At 47.3% G+C, this 19,699-nt stretch overlaps 1 protein-coding gene across 1 annotated transcript in view; it reads right to left on the bottom strand.

Moving 5' to 3' along the window:
* Positions 1-19,699, bottom strand: part of TPCN1 (two pore segment channel 1) — a 297,893-nt gene that overhangs the window by 206,024 nt on the left and 72,170 nt on the right. Inside the window, exon 4 of the mRNA XM_069214538.1 lies at positions 1,085-1,261. Coding sequence (XP_069070639.1) covers positions 1,085-1,261 — 177 coding nt within the window. The remainder of the gene's footprint in view (positions 1-1,084; positions 1,262-19,699) is intronic.

Below are 19,699 nucleotides of genomic sequence, written 5' to 3' on the forward strand. Positions count from 1 at the left end.
GTTAATTAATGTAAACATACTAAATTTACTCTATTTATTAATGTTAATAGTGCTATATAATTTCCGCCTGGTGACAGAAACCTCCACCTATGTGTGAAAAATTACAAATAGTGACTTTACACCCATAACTTTGTCTCCACTCCCTGTTTCAAGAGGTGGAGATATGCACGTCTATATTTTAGAGTAAATTTACACTCTGAGATGGTGAACAGCCAAAAGTAATAAACTAACTACAAAGATTAACAGTATATTTACATGTGTGGATTTACTCACGTGTAAATTAACCTTGTGAATGGGCCTCTAGGAGTTAGGGACATCATCTTTACTTGCATAACGCTTTATGTCCCCCTGGCTACGCCACTGATTCCACAATTGCAAACAATACACTTTACAGCAGAGATTATTTCAACCACACAGTTTCAACATTGTGACAACAACAATTTGAACCACCCCCATTACAATATTCTTATGAACTCAACATCCACCAACAACAAACCAAGCTCTCTGCAATACTACAACAATGTGAGTTCTGCAAACTAACATCAAGGTGACCTCTTGCAATTACTATGTCTGTATTACTACACTTAAAGACATCACAACAAGTACTCCCATGAGTACGAACTCAAATGCTTGCACAACCACAAAGGTGAACACACTCTGTACTTACTGTCAGAAGGATAAACAGTCTGCAGTGAGTCATACTCCTCAGTACTACAGAATCATAATGCACGCCCTCTAACAAATTTGCTACTTTCTTGTATTAATTTCAAGTTGCACTCTCACTACAATATTATGGGCTGCCCTGTGAGAAAGATTTAACACATGCGCCTGGTGTCATTAGGAGAAAGTCTCAACATGACAGTTAAGGGTTCCAACAATCGCTGAACTTGGATGAGATCCCTGAGGCACTCCTATTCAGCTGTGTCTCATACGTACAAAAGCACAAGCTAATTCATTATACAGTTCTTTGTAGACCAAACTCTCAGCACACAGGGTAAGTGGTGCTCTTATTAAGTTAGTAAGCTATTCCATGTCAAGGGTCATTTAGTGCTTTGTGCACATAAAACTTGCAGAAAATACTTACATAGATATCGAGCCGCAGGGGAGGCACAGCTGGAGCTTCACAGAGTGAAAGAAGCAGGAGTGTCAAGCCAGTGCTAAGTTCCATCAGGTAGAAAAGATGGTTGTGTGCGAAGAGGTAAGCAGTCAGGGCCTGGCCATCCTTTGGGTGCGTGAAGAACTTGTCATTATTCTCTCCTTCCTGCAAAAAAATATGAACACATTTTCTAAGAAGCACACGTAGAATATCTCAGATGCAAAACACCACATGCATCTCACACCTACGCATGTTCAGCCAGCCAGGACATTTTCATCCTGGAAATCATTTCAATACTTGAAGACAGCAACAAAGCAAAAGAGGTAAACTGAATTCGTGCCAGCACTCACAACAAATGTATTGAAAAAGGATCAACTTAAGAGTTCAGGGTTAATAGAAACGTATGGTTTCTTACTGAAATGATGAATCAAGAGAAAAATCACTGGAGGAATATTCTCCACCATACTATTCTTAAGTTAGGAGAACTTCAACTGGTAGATACTCCTCACAATTTAGCCCTTTCACCAGAAATGAAAGGATTTACCATGACCACCCAACTCTAAATCAGACCCTATTCATAAACTGTGGATGTGAGAAAACAGAAGAAGAGCACTCCAAAGGTCTCAAGGATATTAATGTAAACCTTTTTAATATCTTTCTGTGTCAAAAACGTTTTATTAAGGTTCTATTACAATGCTTACGATATTTCCCTTACCTGCAATGTCAAAGTCTCATATTCACTACTCCATAAGGTACATTAATTTCAAGTATCTCCCCAACATAATTTCAAGTATCTCTCCTCATCCAAAACACATGTAGAATGTAGCTAATGGTATGCTCACTCATCCTCCTTTTCAGCATGCACATCCATGATGTGCGCATTTAGTTCACTTTCAGCCTTCTCAGCATATTAAATTGGACTAACCTAAGCACATGATGTAAACAACATATTTGGTCTCAAGAATGAGAGTTAACATTAGAGACCACTCTTCAGTGTTATCAATTTCTTCTCTTTAGGGATTTAGTAGTTTGAATTTTTTCAATGTTAGCATTCATAAGGGATGATTGTCAAGGCAGGGAATACAAAGTGTAAAATGTATGAATGTTTTTTGATGTTGATGGCTAGAATGAAAATCCACACAACAGTGCACAAAAGAAAAAGCCATAGGCTTGCATCTCTCTAAGACAACTTCAAGGCAGAATGAGAAAAAAGAGAAAAGCTCTTAACAATAAGTGATGGTTTTATGGCCCTCATATGACTCCTTGATTACAACATCGCTGCTGTTCAGAACATGCCACAAACAGGAAGGGGATCTAATATTCTGCTTGAGCTGCATTTTCACCACATTGTGGAGATTTTCTTTTAGACTAGAAGGGTAGACTGGCTAATAGTGGATTATCAAGCTAAACTCTGGAAGGTATTGTTTGCTGCTAATACATACCAACTGTACTGATAACCAGTAGCAAAACAATAATGGCAATAGTTGTGTAGACTAGTGTGTGTGGAATCACAGTAGAAGATATAAATCTCATAGGATACTCTAGCAGCAGTAGTGATAACAGGAAAAGGGCTGCTAGTTGGTGTCTGAAGGGAGACTTCATTAAAATCACAAGAAGTAGAGTTTAGCAGGGGCAAGATGGAGATCATGTGAGCAGGCAGAGCAGGTGCTCTGCTCCATCCCGGCTAGTTTTCTCTGAGAGCTGGAGTGTGAGGTGGTGCTTTGACACCACGAGTGGCGGCCACTGCAGCTGTAGCCAGGGGGGGAGAATGGCTCTGAAGATGCTGCTCTGCTTTGTTAGAGGCGGCTACCAACCTCACATTTTGGTGTGCTCTGTTTGTTTTGAGCGGCCTCAGCGTGTGCTCCTACCCTCCTGCTGTCTGGCCATTCATAAGACACACCTATTTTGGATCGAGGATGCCACAGAAGAATCAGCAGTTGGCAAGATCAAATGGTTGAGTATGGCCTCCATGGACCTCTCTGCAAAAAAACAGAATAAGGTGGTGGTGGAGGAGCCACTAGTACAAGGAAGTTGCTCCCGAAAGGCAGCGAGTCTGGATTGCAGGGTAAAGACAAATGCTGCAGCAGCTCCTGTTCCTCAGACCTGACCCTCCGTAGTAGACCTCCTCATGGCAACAGGGTACGAGAAAGCTCTCCGGAATTCTGGATTTATAGTGCAATAAAGAGGACACTCTTTCTAATGCACCTGGGACTTTGAAAAATGCCGATACTTGGGGGGGGCAGATAGCAACATGGACCCATGTTGCTTAGAGGGAGAATTTGATCCTCCTAATCGGATGAAGGCAGCTTCCCTCAATCTCTCTAGTAGATCAATGATATGCCCAGAGGTCTTTCTGCCTCAACAGCCTAGCACCCTTCTGCTGGAGCCCTAAGCCCAGGTGACTTAAAGCTTACACAATGAAACAGTGGGGGGTGTCGAGATATCTCTTGCACAGACAGGGGAGGGGGCCTTCAGTAGGGGTTCAACTTTCTCCTATATTGTTCTCCCGCAATGCATTAGCTCATGCAACTATCTGCTAACCTACCCTCCCTCCCCTTCCACTCCTCTCTCCACCCTCTCCCCCTGCCACTCAGGTAATGCGGGCCTGCTTCACCCTGACATTTGATCTTTTGTGCTCAAATTATTCAAGGGAGCTTTACCCGAGTTGGAGTCCTGGAATTGGGAATGGAGCAGCAGTGATTTTGCTTTTTCAGCATGAGGGGAAACCGATGCACTCTATCACAGAAAGATGGTACCCCTAGGCCTAGGGCAGTTATATTGTATTTTGGCATTTTTTTTTTTTAGACTGCCATTCTTGGAGATGGCATCACCAGAATCCAAGCAGAGCTCTGAAGGGTGCTCCTTCTTCGCAAGGCCATATTTTTGTCACACTACTCTTGAACACCGGTGGAGAGTGAGACAACTCATAAAGCCCTGTAAGGAAAAGGGCGCAGAGACCTATCTGATATATCCTGCACAACTTACTGTTTACTTCGGACATTAACGTCAATTTAAGCTAAAGCTCTGTAAAATGTATATCTTTTTTTTTTCTTCCTCGTTTTTGCTTCTTTGCAAACAGTAATGTTTATGATCACTCGATAAGAGATCTGAACTTGATTTAGGGGAGGGTAGCTTTCTCACGCATTAGGATGGTTAACTTTCTTATATTTTTTTTCTATCTTTTGATGAGAAAAGGGATATGTGGTGGTTTATATTAATGCTGGGAAGGAGGGTGAGCATGTGAGCCATATTCAGACTCCTAGTCTGATTGCCTTGAATAGTTGGAGTGGGAGGGATGGTGCTATGGGCAACACCAGTTATAGTTTGTGGGGATTTTAATATAAACAGAGTGAGCAAGGGGACCTAGCAAATCGGCAGTATCTGGGTAGGAAGCCCAAAGTCATTTGAAGCGGAATCATGGCCTGGTGGATATTTGGCAAAAGCTCAAGGTCCCAGATCCAGGCTACACTTCCTTTTCTGCTCCACATAGGAAACATACCCACAATTTCTATCGGATCTTAATATGATAGAGATTGAAATTTCCTCCCTGGGTAGTAAAATGGCCCTAAAGATATGGTTGTTTGATGGGGGTTACTTTCTAATAAAGACTTTGTTTCCCATATGAGAGAATGGATTTGCTGAATTTAGAGAGGAATAAGGGTAATGCCTCAGCTGGGGGTGTCTGGAATACCTTAAAGGCTGGAATAAGGGTGGAGAGCCTCTGTTTTTGTCTTAACCAGCAAAAAACTCTCTCCCAGTTTCTGGAAGATAAATGTAGCAAACTCTGTGCTGTAGGGATGCAATAGGTGGTGACGACAGCTGCAGGGGTAACAGCAAGTGCTGCATAACTTAGCCATAATTAAATCTGCTATAACTAATATCTTCCAGGGTAAAGCCACGGAAAAATATATGACTCGTAAAAAGCATTGCTAGGATTATAGTGAAACTGTAGGCCAATTGCTAGTGCTCCGGACTAGGCAAAAGAGCCTACGGAGAAATATCTGAGATCAGAGATAAAAGTGGTCAGCTCATTAGTACTCCTGAGGCACTTCTGGAAGTATTCAGAGAGTTCTATAAAGAAGTGTATCAAGCCGAAGTGGGGTGGATGAGCAGGGCATCTCCCAATACCAGGGTTCTAAGTATCTTTACAAGTAAACGTTAACAGTGGCAATGTTCAAACCTGATCTAGACAGGGATAAGCATAATGAAGAATATATTGGAGTTCAAAAGAGAAGGAATTTGGTAATTTTATTAAAAGCATTCACATGCAAAAGGAAAATGATACTTACACTGTAAGCATCTGTTTGTGGCATGTAGTGCTGCAGATTCACATGCTGTGCATACTCCTGCAGTCTAGTGTTGGGCTTGGGCATGGGCATGTACTGCTCGTTTTTGTTCAAAGAAGCCTTTTGAGGCACAAGTTATAGTAACTCCTCCCTTAGTTGGCAGCGTACATGGGGATCAACTCCATAGTTAGACTGTTTTCCCGCAAGGCAGGTGAGGAAGGACTGAGTATAATAAAGCATAAAGATGTCAATGGAAAAGATATGAATAGTAGAAAAAGAGTAAAGCTATCTCCAGCAACCAACGAAATCCGGGAAGGAGGGTGGCGCATGTTAATCTACAGTACCACATGCCACAAACAGATGCTTACAGGTAAGTAACATTTTCCATTCATGGCATGTGTAGCTGTAGATACACATGCTATGAATAGACTGTAAAGCAGTGTCCCCTCTAAGGCAGTGGCTAGCAGGAGAATGTTGCAGAGCACGGGAATAACGTACACAGAACAGCTTGGCCCACTTGGGGCTGATCTCTCACTAGGATATCTAGATCTTAGTGTTTGGTGAATGTGCGCGGTGTGACCAGGTAGCTGCTTTACAGATGTCAGTGACTGGAATGTTTCTTAAAAATGCCATGGGCGGGAGCGTGGCTTTGGGCGTCAAGATTGGGGTCACACTCAGAGTGCTCCGGACCCCTCCGTCATCCGCCCGTGGAAGCCCCACCATCCTGCATCCCACATTACCCCCGGAAGTCCCAGTATGAGGGGTGAGCCTGGTGGTGTGACGCTAGCCCTGTGAGTGCCGCCGCGGAGCAGCACAGGAGCCGCCCAAGGTCGGGTCCGGGGGGGCCGCGGGTGGAGGAAGGAGCCGCCATCCGGGCACTGTGTTGTGGTTGGGCCTGGGACCGTAATCAGAGGCGCGCTGGGCAGGAGAAGCCCGCCCAGTGACAAGGCACACTGGGGCCGCGGCTGGGCCTGGGCCGGCGCCTGTGAGCTAAGTGAGGCCGTGGTCCGGTAAGCGGCAGAAGAGCACCGAGTGGTGGAGGATCAGGCCAAGTCGACTGCGGGTCCAGGGCCTGCCCCGAAGGGTGTGGCGAGCGTGGGCCCGTGTGCTGAAGAGTGGCGGCTTGTCGGGCTGTGCCTCCGGACCCATGGTGATTACTACTGTTCAGTCCGACTCACAAGGGCACTATGTTGCGGTGTCCGCTATGCTTCGGGGGCAACCGATTAATATCCTGAGCGCCTACGACCCACCTGGAGCATTTGAACGCTTTTTGCCTGCTCTCCAAGACGTGTTGTCGGGGCTCCCGCCGGAGCTGACCCTCCTGGGTGGGGATTTTAACTCCGTTCTGAACCCAACGTTGGACATCTCTGGTCCCGTGTCCTTCAGTCGCTCCCATCGAGCATTGGGATTGAGGAGTTGGACCGAGAGCCTTGGCCCATGTGAGGTATGGCGGTTATGGCATCCTAGAAAACAGCAGTACACTCGCACGTTGGCGACGCACCACACACGTCAGAATCGACCTCATCTTCATGCCAGCACTGGATGTTTCCAGGGTCACTGGGGCAGAGATACTGCCGCACGGGGTCTCAGACCATGCACTGGTACAAATCCGCCTGGGAGACACAGACCCCATGCGGCGCCCGACTTGGCGTCTGAATGCCTGGTACCTCCAAGATAGGGTGCATACCCAGGCGGTGAAAGACCACCTCTCTCAATACTTTGATCACAAGTTAGGGTCGGTGGAATCACCTGGTACGGTTTGGGCGGCTTTCAAGGCCACCCTCCGGGGGCAAGCCAAATATCTACTGCGTGTGCCGGAGCGCACACGTAACCTCAAGGGGTCTGTCCTTGAGGCCAAGGCATTACAACTCTAACGCCAACTCGCTGTCTCTACTCAAGCCTCAGTCACAAGGCAACTTACCCTGGTTAGAGAGGAGATCAGGCACTTGGTTCTTGAAACAGCAAAGTACATATGGCGAGCCTCAGCAGCCCGGGTGTACGGTTGGGGGGACAATAATGGTAAATTACTACATTGGTTGGCGACCCAGCTGCTAGCAGGTAGAGTTATCCCCGAGATAGTTGACGAGTCAGGTGTGCTCTCCACAACGCCTTGCGAAATTGCGCAGCTTCACCACCTATTATGCGCGATTGTATGATAAGCGGCCCCCGTAGCAGGTGGAAAGAAAGGCGCCCCTGCTAGGAGATGTTGTCCTCCCTAGGCTTTTAATAGTGGAAAGATACAGCCTGGACGAGGCCGTCAGCCTCGAGGAGGTGAGAGAGGCAATTGCGAAGCTGGCTGTGGGCAAGACACCGGGCCCGGACGGCTTCCCGTGGAACTTTATAGCAAGTGTGGTGAAATCCTAGCCCCCTACTTGCTTGCTATGTACGAAGAGGCCGAGAGGACAGGCGGCTTCCCCCCCGGGCCTTGATCAGGCCACCATAGGGGTGATTCCCAAGACTAGCCCGCCATCACGGCATTGCTCTACTTATCGCCCCATCTCACTCCTCAACACCGAGATTAGGGTGTTGTCCACGATCCTCGCAACTAGACTGTGGGGGGTTGGGGGGGTGTTGCCCTCGCTGATTCATCCAGATCATTGCGACTTCATGCCCACGCGTGGAACAAGGCACTGCATTAGGCGCCTGCATGTAGCTTTGGCGCACCGAGGCGTACCCTCCATTGGCGCTCCTCCTTCTAGATTCTGAAAAGGCCTTCGACACAGTGGACTGGACTTACCTGGAACAGGTGTTATGGCATAATGGGCTCAGCCCAGGTTTTGCGGTCTAGTGGAACTCCTCTATTCCAATCCGAGTGCAGGTAAACGGGGTGATCTCGAATCAGTTCTTCATTTGCCGGGGCACCCCCCAGGGGTGTCGCCTATCCCCACTTCTTTTCGTGCTGGTGATAGAGCCATTGGCAAAATTACTGAGGGAGCCCCCCCTGATGGACAGATGGTCTTGGCCCCCCGGGCGGGAAGACCGAGTGGCACTTTATGCAGATGATGTGCTTCTTTTTCTGGCTAACCCCACCAAGCAGCGGTCCTCGGGCACTGCAGATCCTGGGCCTGTTCTCGGGGGCCTCCGGTCTGACCCTAAATCCCGGTAAGTCCCTGTTGGTGCCGCTGCACCACTCCAGCGACTTGTGGACTGGCAGCAAGACATTCCTATTAGGCGTAACAGCTTCAAATACCTGGGTGTGCAGGTGGCCTTGCTGCCAGAGCTGGCCAGGCGCTCAATATTTCCCCGCTCACCCGGAGGGTCAAGGAGGATCTTCAGCACTGGCAGACCCTGCCCCCTTAACCTACTTGGAAGAATAGCACTCTACAAAATGATGATCCTCCCCCAGTTCCTTTACCTGTTACAAAATTTCCCTCATCCAGTGCCCCGGAAATGGTTTAGAGAAATGGAGGCTGTGGAAAGACAGTTTTTGTGGTGCTGTGCCCCACCCAGGCTGGCCCTTGGCATTTGCCAGAGGGATGTTTATGAGGGCGGACTGGGGATGTCTAACATCTATTATTACTATCTTGCGATGCACCTGTTGGTGATAAACGACTGGATTGGGGGTGTTGGTCAGATCCAGCGTACCAACTGGAACTTCAGATGATGAGTTTCCCCAAGGTGCTTGGCGTGCAGTACGGTTGCCCCCTCCCCCGGGCAACCCCAGACGTGAAAAGGGTGGTATTGACAGGTTGGCGTGAGAAGGTGTCAGGATGGTGGGCTTGTCTCACCCAGCAAATCCCGTTGTGGCACAGGAGATGGTTGGCGGAGGTCTCGGCCTTGGAGGGGCACATGCGGTCCTTTGAAGAGCTTCAGCGACTCTTTTCACTTAACAAGACCCAGTTTCACAAATACCTCCAACTCCGGCATGCATTACACGTACATGTCCAGGCGGGCGTGGTCCTCCCAGAGTTCAGTCCCATGGAGGCGAAGGTGTTGATGGCAGGGTGGTCTCGGTGGGGTGGGGGGGGTTCACACGGATCTACCGCTCTCTAGTCATCAATACCACTCCATCTTTGGATAAGCTCCGTCGGAGGTGGGAGGAGTGGCTGGGCCCCCTGGAGGAGGAGGATTGGAGGGATGCGCTGATGGCCCCTAGGGCCCTGACCATGGCCACCCGATTCCGCATACTGCAGACATATTACCTACACACAGCATACCTCACACCCGTTCGGTTATATAAGGCAGGTCTCAGATCCCACGCCGACTGTCCTCGGTGTTCTAGCCCTGATGCCGATTTCTATCATATGGTCTGGACCTGCCCGATTATTGTTTCCTACTGGAGTGCGGTGGTGGTCGAGATCCCGGAGGTCATGCAGGTGGAGGTGACTGCGGCCCCATTGCCGCTTTTATTGGGGGTCATGGAGGGAGTGGGGTCTAATAGAGCGGATCGAGCCTTCCTGGGCATGGCATGTTTAGTGGCCAAAAGAGACGTTGTGGCAGAGTGGAAAGCGGAGGCGGCGCCGACTTTGGCCAAGTGGCGCCGTGGGGTAGACTGGTGTGCCCAGAGGGAGAAACTCGTTTATGAGGCGAGAGGACGCCCGAACAGGTTCCAGAGAGTGTGGGGTAAATGGCGGCTGTCTGGGGTGTCGGGTCTGAACATGAACCGTAGGCGTCAGACTGAGGGGCAGCCTGCTGAGACAGGTCCCGTTTCTCATTCAGAATGGGTTAGTGCTGTCTATTTTGTTGTTCAATACTGCACAGTAGCTTGCTTGGGGAGAGGGAGATTACCTTTTTTGTACCCAGTATTTCCCTGTTTTTGCAAAAAAACAATAAAGTTCTTTATAAAAAGAAATGCCATGGGCGTTGTTTATTTAGGAGTAGGATGCAGCTGTGGAGGAACCGGAAGCTGCTCTTTGGCTTTGGCACAGGAGGTTTACATACACTTGACTAGCCTGGGTAGGAATTTTAGATTAGTTTAAGGATTACCTTGTCAGCGTGAGCCTTGAAAAAAGGTTCCTCCAACGTGAGCGCTTGAATCTCGCTTACTCATCTAAGCGCAGTAATAAGGTACCTTCCAGACAGAAATTGCAGACAAGAAGAATGAAGGAGCCCAAATGGGTGTCCCATTAGACTGATAAGGACTATATTAAGATTCCAGGATGGGAATGGGGGAACCCTTGAAGGGAAATTAATTTTGAGCCTTCCATGAAAGTTTCAATGACAAGGACTCTAAACAACAAGGTGTGTTCCCTGTTCTGCATGTATGCTGCCATTGCAGCTAAATGTAGGTGAATAGACCTGTAAGCCAGACCTGAGCATTGCAGGTACAACAAGTAGCAGACCACGTCTAACACTTCAGGTTTTAGAGGATCAATGTATTTGCGTAGACAGTAGTGGACAAACATCTTCCACTTTACTGCATAGCAGGCCCTTGCATTGGGGTGACAAGCTTTCCTAAAAATTATCATGCACTCTGGGAAAATTTCAACTCTAGGACCTCAGAAGCCCGATCACTAGGTTGAGTTCTTTGGGGCTGAGATGTCTCACGGTCCCCAGGTGTTGCATAAAAAGGTTCAGCCTCTAGGGGAGCTTCTCGTAAGGAACCACTAAGAGTTCAAGGAGGGTGTGAACCAAGGTTGTCTGGCCCACATGGGAGCCACAAGAATCAAGGTGATGGAGGTCTGCTGAGCTTCCAAACCACATATAGGAGTTGGAAAGGCAAAAAAGCATGGGCAAATTTCCCTGGCTAATTCATCCATAGTGCATTTCCCATGGACTGTGGGTGTGGAAACCTGAAGGCAACATTTGGGCATTTGGTGTTTTCAGCAGTTGTGAACAAATCTATGTTGGGAAACCCCCATCACCAAAAATAGTGGCGCAAGATTTATGGGAGGAGTTCCCGCTCATAGACTTTTTGCTGCATCCTGCTGAGCAGGTGTGCAAAGTTGTTGTCCACTCCCGGCTGATACGCCGCTAGGAGGTGAACCTTGTTTGAATTCCCCATCGTCGAATGTCCTGCTCTAACCTTGACAGCTGGGAGGAGCGTGTGTCCCGTCTCCCTCTTTCTGAAGGTAGTACATGGCAGTCATGTTGTCTGTCTTGATATGGACTGTTTTAAGGTGACTGTGGCAACACAAACCTTAAGCACCAACTGGAGTGCCAATAGTTCAAGGTAGTTTATGTGATATGGCTGCTGGAGAGAAGTCCATAAGCTCTAGACAGCGATGCTCAGTGGATGTGCCCCTAAGTCTGTGAGAGGGACTTCCATGGTAATGGTCACTTGTGGAACAGGGTCCAGGAAAGGCCTGTCCCACAGCAAATTGCTGCTGTTTCACAACTGCAGAAAGCGATGGATGCCGACCTTTAGCAACACTACTTCTTCCCACTGACCCTCCACTTGTGACCACTGAGCTGCTAGACACTCTTAGTGTAATCGAGCATGGAAAACTATGGCAATGCAAGAAGCCTTCACGCGGAGGAGGCACACAACTGTATGTACCGTTAGCTGATGATTTTGCTAAAAGAGGCAGCAGGGACTCAAAGCTTGAACTTGAGCAAAACTGGGACAAGCTTTTCTGCTGACTGAGTTTTAGACTGACCCTAGGAAGGGCTGAATCTGTAGTGGCTGTATATGGGATTTTCTCACACTGAAGGTGAAGCCCACATTGTGCAATAGAGCTTACGTGATCTGCATGTGAGCAAGGCAGATGTGTTTGCTTTAGCTCTTTATCAGCCAGTTGTCGAGGTAAGGGAAGACATGGATGCTGCTCCTCCATAGATGAAGCACAACTACAGTCAGACATTTGGTAAAAAAAAAATTAAAAAAACAAGTGCTGTGGTAACCTCAGAAGGTAGAACTTTGAATTGGTATCATTGGCCACTTTCCACAAAGCTGAGGTGGCGTTGATGTGCTGGGTGGACTGGGTTGTGGAAATAGGCGCCCTCAGAAGTGGTAGGACAGTCTAACCATGTGGAAATGCTCTGATAGTATGTACCAATTGAGCGGCCAAAGGTCTAGAATAGGTCGGGGGGTGTGGGGTGTGTGTGTGTGGGGTGTGTGTGTGTGGGGTGTGTGTGTGTGGGGTGTGTGTGTGGGGTGTGTGTGTGTGGGGTGTGTGTGTGTGGGGTGTGTGTGTGTGGGGTGTGTGTGGGGTGTGTGTGTGGGGTGTGTGTGTGGGGTGTGTGTGTGGGGTGTGTGTGTGTGTGTGTGTGTGTGTGTGTGTGTGTGTGTGTGTGTGTGTGTGTGTGTGTGTGTGTGTGTGTGTGTGTGTGTGTGTGTGTGTGTGTGTGTGTGTGTGTGTGTGTGTGTGTGTGTGTGTGTGTGTGTGTGTGTGTGTGTGTGTGTGTGTCTGTGTCTCCCCTCTACATGTGTCATGTGTTCAGGGGAGATAGTGGGGAGGCAGTTACTGTTTGGGATGTGTGGCTGACTTAGCTGTTCCACCTCTATCTCTGCCGTTAGTGTTATTTCCCCTGAAAGGACCCCTTCAGTATCTCCGGGTAGTTTGTGTTTGTTTGCTGTTGCTACCTCAGATAAGAGGTTGCATTCAGGCGGTGGTTTTGGTACCAGCACGAAACTGTGTGCTATAGAACGTAAGGACAATGATGATGGGGCTCCCACTGCTATGCTCTCTCTTTTTTTATTTTCTCCAGCATCTGATCAACTTGTGGGCTAAATAGATGTTTGCTGTCCAACAGCATGTTGATCAGATGCTGCTGAACTTGTGGCTTAAAAGCCAGAGATACAAAGTCAAACATGTCTGCAGATAAGAATACTGGAGCTTACTTCTCTAGCAGTGGTGCAGCGGCGTCAAGTGCATATTGGAGATGGTCTGCCCTCCCGACATACTCTCCTAAGCTTGCTGCCTATACTGATCTGGTAGGTAGGTGTTGTATAAGCACCTCCATTTCATCCCACTGGGTGCAATCCTATCTTGCCTGTAGCCCTACAGAATTGGCAATATACCAATAGGTCACTGACTTGGTTGCAACCACTTTCCCTGCTGCATCCAGTTTCTTACTTTTTTATCTGGGGCGGAGCATCCCCGGTGCTCTATGTATTCGCGCTTTTGCAGGTGGCATGTACCAACAAACAGTCGGTTGGAGTTGGCCTGTAATGTATGGTAAGTCACAGGGTTAAGGTTTATACTTCTTGTCAAGTCTTGGGGTGACAATTCCAGCCTTCATCAGGTCTTCAAATACTTCTTGCATTGACATAAGCATGACCTTAAACACTTCCAGGAATTGGGGGGCCCGCTGCATATGAGAAAGTGTTTCCATTAGGAAATCCTTCTCCTCAGGTATGAAATGCAAATGCACTTTGTGAAAGGTAGCTGCTCTAAATAATGAGGTGGTGTCATCAGACGGGGAAAGCTTTGCAAGTTAGGGGTTAGGGTCCCTGGGCCCTGAAAGGACAACCTCAATCATTCCATGGGTCATTCTGTGGGACTTGGGAGTATAGGACCTCATATAAATTTAGTTGTGGAGAGCTCCTGATACAATTGCCCCTTTCTGCAGGGTTCTTTCCAAACGTTTTGCCTTTCTCCTCCTATTTTTCTGACCATCTTTTTATTGGCTTTAGGACTCTGGGCACTTTACCACTGCTAAACAGTACTAAACTGCAAATGTTTCTCCTCTAAAACATGGTACCATTGGTCTTTCCACAAATGGTATATTTAATGAACATGTAAGTACCTTGTAAAGTGATATATCATATACCCAGTGTTTATAATTTGAAAGACACTAGTGGGCCTGCGGCACGGATTGTGCCACCCACTTAATTAGCATTTCTCTGCACACACTGCCCTGGGTACCTACAGCCTATCTTCAATAATGCCTGACTTGAGCTAGGTGACAGCTACAATTGTGGGCGTCTGAAGGGAATGCACAACACAGGATACTCGGCTGCATCTGCATACTGATGGGTCTTCCTAGGGAGGAGGTTGGGAAGGGCTCACACTTACACTTTAAAGGGTAGTGACCACAGCCTACACAAAGGGGTGATTACCTCACAGTAATAGTCTGGAGCAGAGGCTGACCTGTAAGGGGGACCTGTGCCCTTCAAAAGAACTCTTTATAGTCACTCCCCACATCAAAAGGCACTTTCTAGTAAAAGTACTAGATCCCTGACCAACTAAAATGAGTACACTTCTGGACTCAAGGAAACGCTGCTGCAGTAAAGACCACTATGTACCGGGATTGGCACTCTGCCAGGATTGACTGCTATCAGGAACTGCTAACCTGCTTTGCTGTGCCGCCCTATTGCCTGCCAATCTCTGCCCAGGAGCCCAAGACTTGTTCTCCAAATCTAGAGTGACTCCAAGCGGCTTCTGCTTCCCTTTGCCGGTCACTTCTTCCCATCAACCCGAGCGGCTCTGCCAAACTTCACCTTGCCAACTAGCCCTGTTTTCCTTTGCCGCTCGCTTCTTTACATCAGCACGAACAGCTTTGCAACACTTTGACGCTCGCATCTGTAAAGTGCCCGGAGGAGCCCTGCTTTCCCTGGCCGCCTGCTACTTTCAAGTCAACCCAAGTGGCTTTGCCAAACTTTGGCACTTACACCTGTGATCTGTCTGGAGCAGCCCTGCTTTCCTTTTGACACACGCTACTCCTAGTCAACCGGAGCAGCTTTTCCAAACTGTGCCACTCACTGCTGTCAGTTAACCTGCACGGCCTTGCCCAGCTTCAGCGCACTCCAATCCCTGAGAGGAACACAACCAGGACAGTACCAGAGTCCACAAAGACATCAAGCAACCGTGTTGAGGAGTCCCCGGCACCACCTCTTAGATCTCTGCATTTGCTCATCAAACTTGATTTTTCAATCTGCAAAAGCAAATATTTCTCGGTTTACGAATTGGATCGGTATGTATGTATGTATGTATGTATGTATGTATGTATGTGAGATTTATAAAGCGCATTCCGGCTCAAAAAGAGCATTGAAGCGCTAAACATAGAAGGTGAGAGAACGCCGAAGCCAACAAGAAGCAGCAGGGAAAAGAATGGAGATACCAAAAAGAAGCGAACGTGGGAAAAGCCAAGTTTTAATCAATTTCCTAAAACTTAAATAACTGGATTCTTTCCTAATATTCAAGGGAAGCAGGTCCCAGCATTTTGCTGCGGCCACGGTGAATGCTTTATCGCCCCATTTGGCTTTGTTGGTACGGGGAACATGAATTCTATAGGCCTTAGATGATCTAAGATATCTCTTGGGTTTATACCAACAAAGCCTAGTAGTCAGGTATTGAGGACCAATGCCATGAACAGCTTTGTGAGTCAGGCAGAGCGTCTTAAAAGTGATTAGTTGAGCCACCGGAAGCCAGTGTAGTTGTCTGAGGCTATCTCTGACTGAAACCCAGAGAGAAAGATTCAGAACCGCTCTTGCGGCCGAATTCTGGATCATTTGTAGCTTGTTCAACGAAGCTTTGTCCAGGTTAAGAAAGAGGGCATTACAGTAATCTATTTTGGACATAACCAAAGCTAGGGTAGCAGAAACGTTCCATTCATGTTGAAGATATGGAAAGACTTTCCTTAGCATTTTAATAAGCCATAAGCACATCTTTACAGTATGATTCACCTGACTTTTAAAAGATAGTAAGAATCTAGGAATTATTTTTGATGATCACCTGACAGTGGTGGGAATTGGAAGAATACCACAATCTGTCGGCCACTAGCGTGAATTCCATCGCTCGCTGCCCGGCCCGAGACAAAGAATTTCGGTTTTGGCAACTTTCAATTTGAGCCAGTTAGCCCTCATCCAGTTGCTAACTGCTTGCATACAATTACTGAAACGATCCGCCACCTCCTCCCAGTTCTTATTAACTGGGATGATTAGCTGAGTATCATCCGCATAGGAGGTAGGGATAAATCCAAAGGACCGAATCAAATTGGCCAACGGGGCAACATATATGTTAAACAGATTGGGGCTCAGTGAAGACGCTTGTGGAGTCCCACAGGGTAATAGATAAGGCGTAGATCTAAAATTGCCACAGCTAACAGTGGTCCATCTATTAGTCAAAAAGGATTCCAAAAGTTTAAGCGCCCGCTCTCTAATCCCTGCTTGATGAAGGCGGGTCAACAAAAGTTGCGTTGAGATAGTATCAAATGCCGATGATAAATCTAATAAAACTAAAAAAGCCCCTTGCCCTTCATCCACCATTCTTCGAATGGAGTCAGAGGAGGAAATAAGAGCGGACTCCGTGCTATGTGCCTTTCTAAACACAGAGATCTAAACCTCCCTCTGCCACTAGAAAATCTACTAGTTGCTTATTAATAAATTTTTCCAGAATCTTTGCCAGAAAAAGAAGAAGCGCGATTGGCCGTAGATTATTTAAGTCCTGGCTATCACCATCTGCTTTCTTTTTCAGGGGGATGACTGTGGTTTCCTTCCACGAGGCGGGATAAATCCCAGAACTAAGAACCGCCTGAAAAATTAGAACTAATGCCCGAGGCATTAGGTTGGGGGCCAGTTGAAAGATAGAGGGGGGACAAGGATCCCAAGGGGAGCCCGACTTAATTTCAGAAATCAGTTTTCTAATGCTGTCCTGAGTTGGAATTTGAAAATTAGCTAACATTTTTAGGCCAGCTTTAGGATCTGGGGGCACCGTGGAGGATAGCTCCATTAACGCCTCATGAGGGATAAAACTGGCATGAATTTGAAGAATTTTATTCTCAAATTGCCTGGCAACTTTGTCGCAGAAATCTCCGGAATTTTCCAATTCGGATGACCTAAAGGGAGTAGGTGATGCCTTAATCACTTTAAAAAGCTCTCTAGGGGTGTTCAATGCCTCCTTGATTTTCAAAGTGTAAAAGTTAGATTTAGCTTTGAAACGCGCAACTTTATAGATTTTAAGAACAGACTTCAATATGTCCCTTTCCTCTGTGACAGGATTCAATTTCCACTGTCGCTCCTGTTGACGGTAGTTTCTTTGGAGGAGTTTAAGTTCATTAGTGAACCAAGGTTGATTGGGCTTCTTCAAATTACAGGGCCCAAGCATCTTAGGGGGAGCCAATTGAGGCATGGCCGTTTCAATACACTGATAAAAGCTGTCTAACAAAGACAAAGACAGCTCATTGGCCCTGTCCCATCCCTCTTCTAGGGGAGGTGCCAGTTCTTCCAACTTGATCTGTTTCCATGGCCTAATTACTTTACTCTTGATTTTGTACAGAGGGAGGGGATGATTAGTCATAATTTTAAAAGTCAGAAGATGATGATCAGTCTAACTCAGCAGGGTATTAGTTAATGCCAACTGTTCCTCAGTGCGGGCAAAGACCCCATCCAATATGTGGCCTGCTATGTGGGTAGCAGCAGATACTTTGAGGGTCCAATCCAGGGCTGCCATAAGATCTAAAAATTCCCGAACCACTGGATTGTAAGTCTCATCAAAATGAATATTAAAGTCACCTAGTATGATTGCCCTAGAGGACGTGATCATGGGTTCTAACAGATCCATCCAAGTTTGATAAAAACTCGCACAGGGTCCGGGCAGCCGCTAGATCATTAAACCCTCCAGGAGGTAAAGATTGTTCTGTGAAATCTTAAAGGCCATCACTTCACATCTCAGAGGGGATACCAGTCCAAGTACAAGTGAGCGTGGCCCTACAGATTATTGCCAGACCTCCTCCCGGACTCAGACGTCTGTCTAATCTATAACAAGTATAACCTGGGGGAGTAACTGCAATGAAATCAGGATTGGATTCTAATTTGCCCCAAGTTTCTGTCATAAATAAACAGTCAATCTGACAGGTATCAATCAACTCACTAATTTCTAATTTATGTTTAGGAAGTGAGTGAACGTTAATCAAAGCGCGACAAAGCGGCTTACCATAAATCGCCTTATTCCTATGAGAAGTGTTTACAAACTTGGGAGTCCCTTTGTACTGAGCTCTGGCCTCCTTCAGAGCTAGGGGAGCTTGTAGTTCCCAATTACAATCCTTACAATTCCAAACTGTCATACTATCCGCAGGTGCCTTATGCTTGCAGGATTTAGCAGCCACCATACAAAGGGATGCCTGGGGGAGAGTGCCTATCTTAAAAAAAAAAGGTCAGGGTCCTTGGCCCCTGGGCCCGTTCGGGCGTGGACATGCTTGCCTTAGGCGTGCCAGCGGTGCACCCGCTGTGCGGCCGCACTAGTTCTGTCATTTATGGCGCTGGGTCGGAAGACAGACCCCGCGTCAACTAGACCGCTAACTGTGCGGTAACGATGGTAAAACCGGAAGAAGGGCTCTTACAGAACCTTGCTTTCGAAAAATACTGCCAATAAAAAGTTACAAGCCACTGCCTCGAAATAACAGTTTAAAAGAAGTCAAAAACAGATTTTTATTAAAATGCCCATAAAAACAATTCCCTAAACTGTTTGAAAAATAAGAACAGCGCTCTTGCGAAAACGCGCGCTCACCTTTATTGTGCTGGATTTAAATTAACCCAATAAACAAGCTTTATTTTTCTACATCTGTGTGGAGTCTCCTTTGTGGTGTACCACCTAAGCTTATGATGGATGTGTTGCATAAGTACTTTTCACATTGCCTGCTAAGTTGGGCCTGCCTGCTCTGTGCCAAGCTACCGGAGCGTGAGCACAGGCACATTTATGCTGTGTCATTGACTTGCCCTGACTAGGACTGTGATCTCTACTTGGACTGGGTGCATACCTCTGCCAACTAGAGACCCAATTCTAACAGTTTGCCTCCCAGAAGATGAATGAGTAGACCCCTGAGGTAAAGGGGGTAGTTGTGGAGGGGGGAGGTGGTGGTGGCAGGGGGGTTGCATGAGAAGGTCTAGGAGGAAAAGAAAGATAAGCAGGTTTAAGGGGTAGTGAGCTGTTACCCCTATCATGTCTTCTTCAGCTTTGGAGGCAGTGGTGGCTCCAGCGTTAACTGCTCCTCAAATGTGAGCTGCCTCTCGCGAAGAAGAGTCTGCTGCACTTGAGGTAGAGGCTTAGCAATAATCTTGCCTTTGTGTGGGTGGATAAACAGGCCTCGACGCAGAGAGTCCAGTTCCTCCAGAAGATGCTGAAGGTTGGGCAGCTCCTGGATATCAGTGTCTGGACACTGATGTCTGCTTAGGCCTCAAAGTCGCTGCTGAGTGTGTTTCTGCTCCAAAATGTCCTTTGATGCAGATGTCGAACCGCTGGTGGGCACCAAACGAGTTGACAGCATTGAGGCAGGGCAAGGCTTGTTAGTCTGACTTGGTAACCCAGTCGAAGCCGAACTTTGCTCCAAAGCCTTATATCTGTGCCGGCCATGACTGCAGGGCAGTGGCGCCCTGGGAGGTTATAACTCTGAATGAGGGTTGGAAGCAATGGAGAAGCAGCAAGTGCCTTGTTGTGATGAGGTACTTACTATGTGCATGCTCTGGTCGCAGACGGCTGTAAATCGGTATCCTTGA

This window comes from Pleurodeles waltl, chromosome 11, assembly GCF_031143425.1.
Source record: "Pleurodeles waltl isolate 20211129_DDA chromosome 11, aPleWal1.hap1.20221129, whole genome shotgun sequence".
In the NCBI taxonomy this organism is placed as follows: Eukaryota; Metazoa; Chordata; class Amphibia; order Caudata; family Salamandridae; genus Pleurodeles; species Pleurodeles waltl.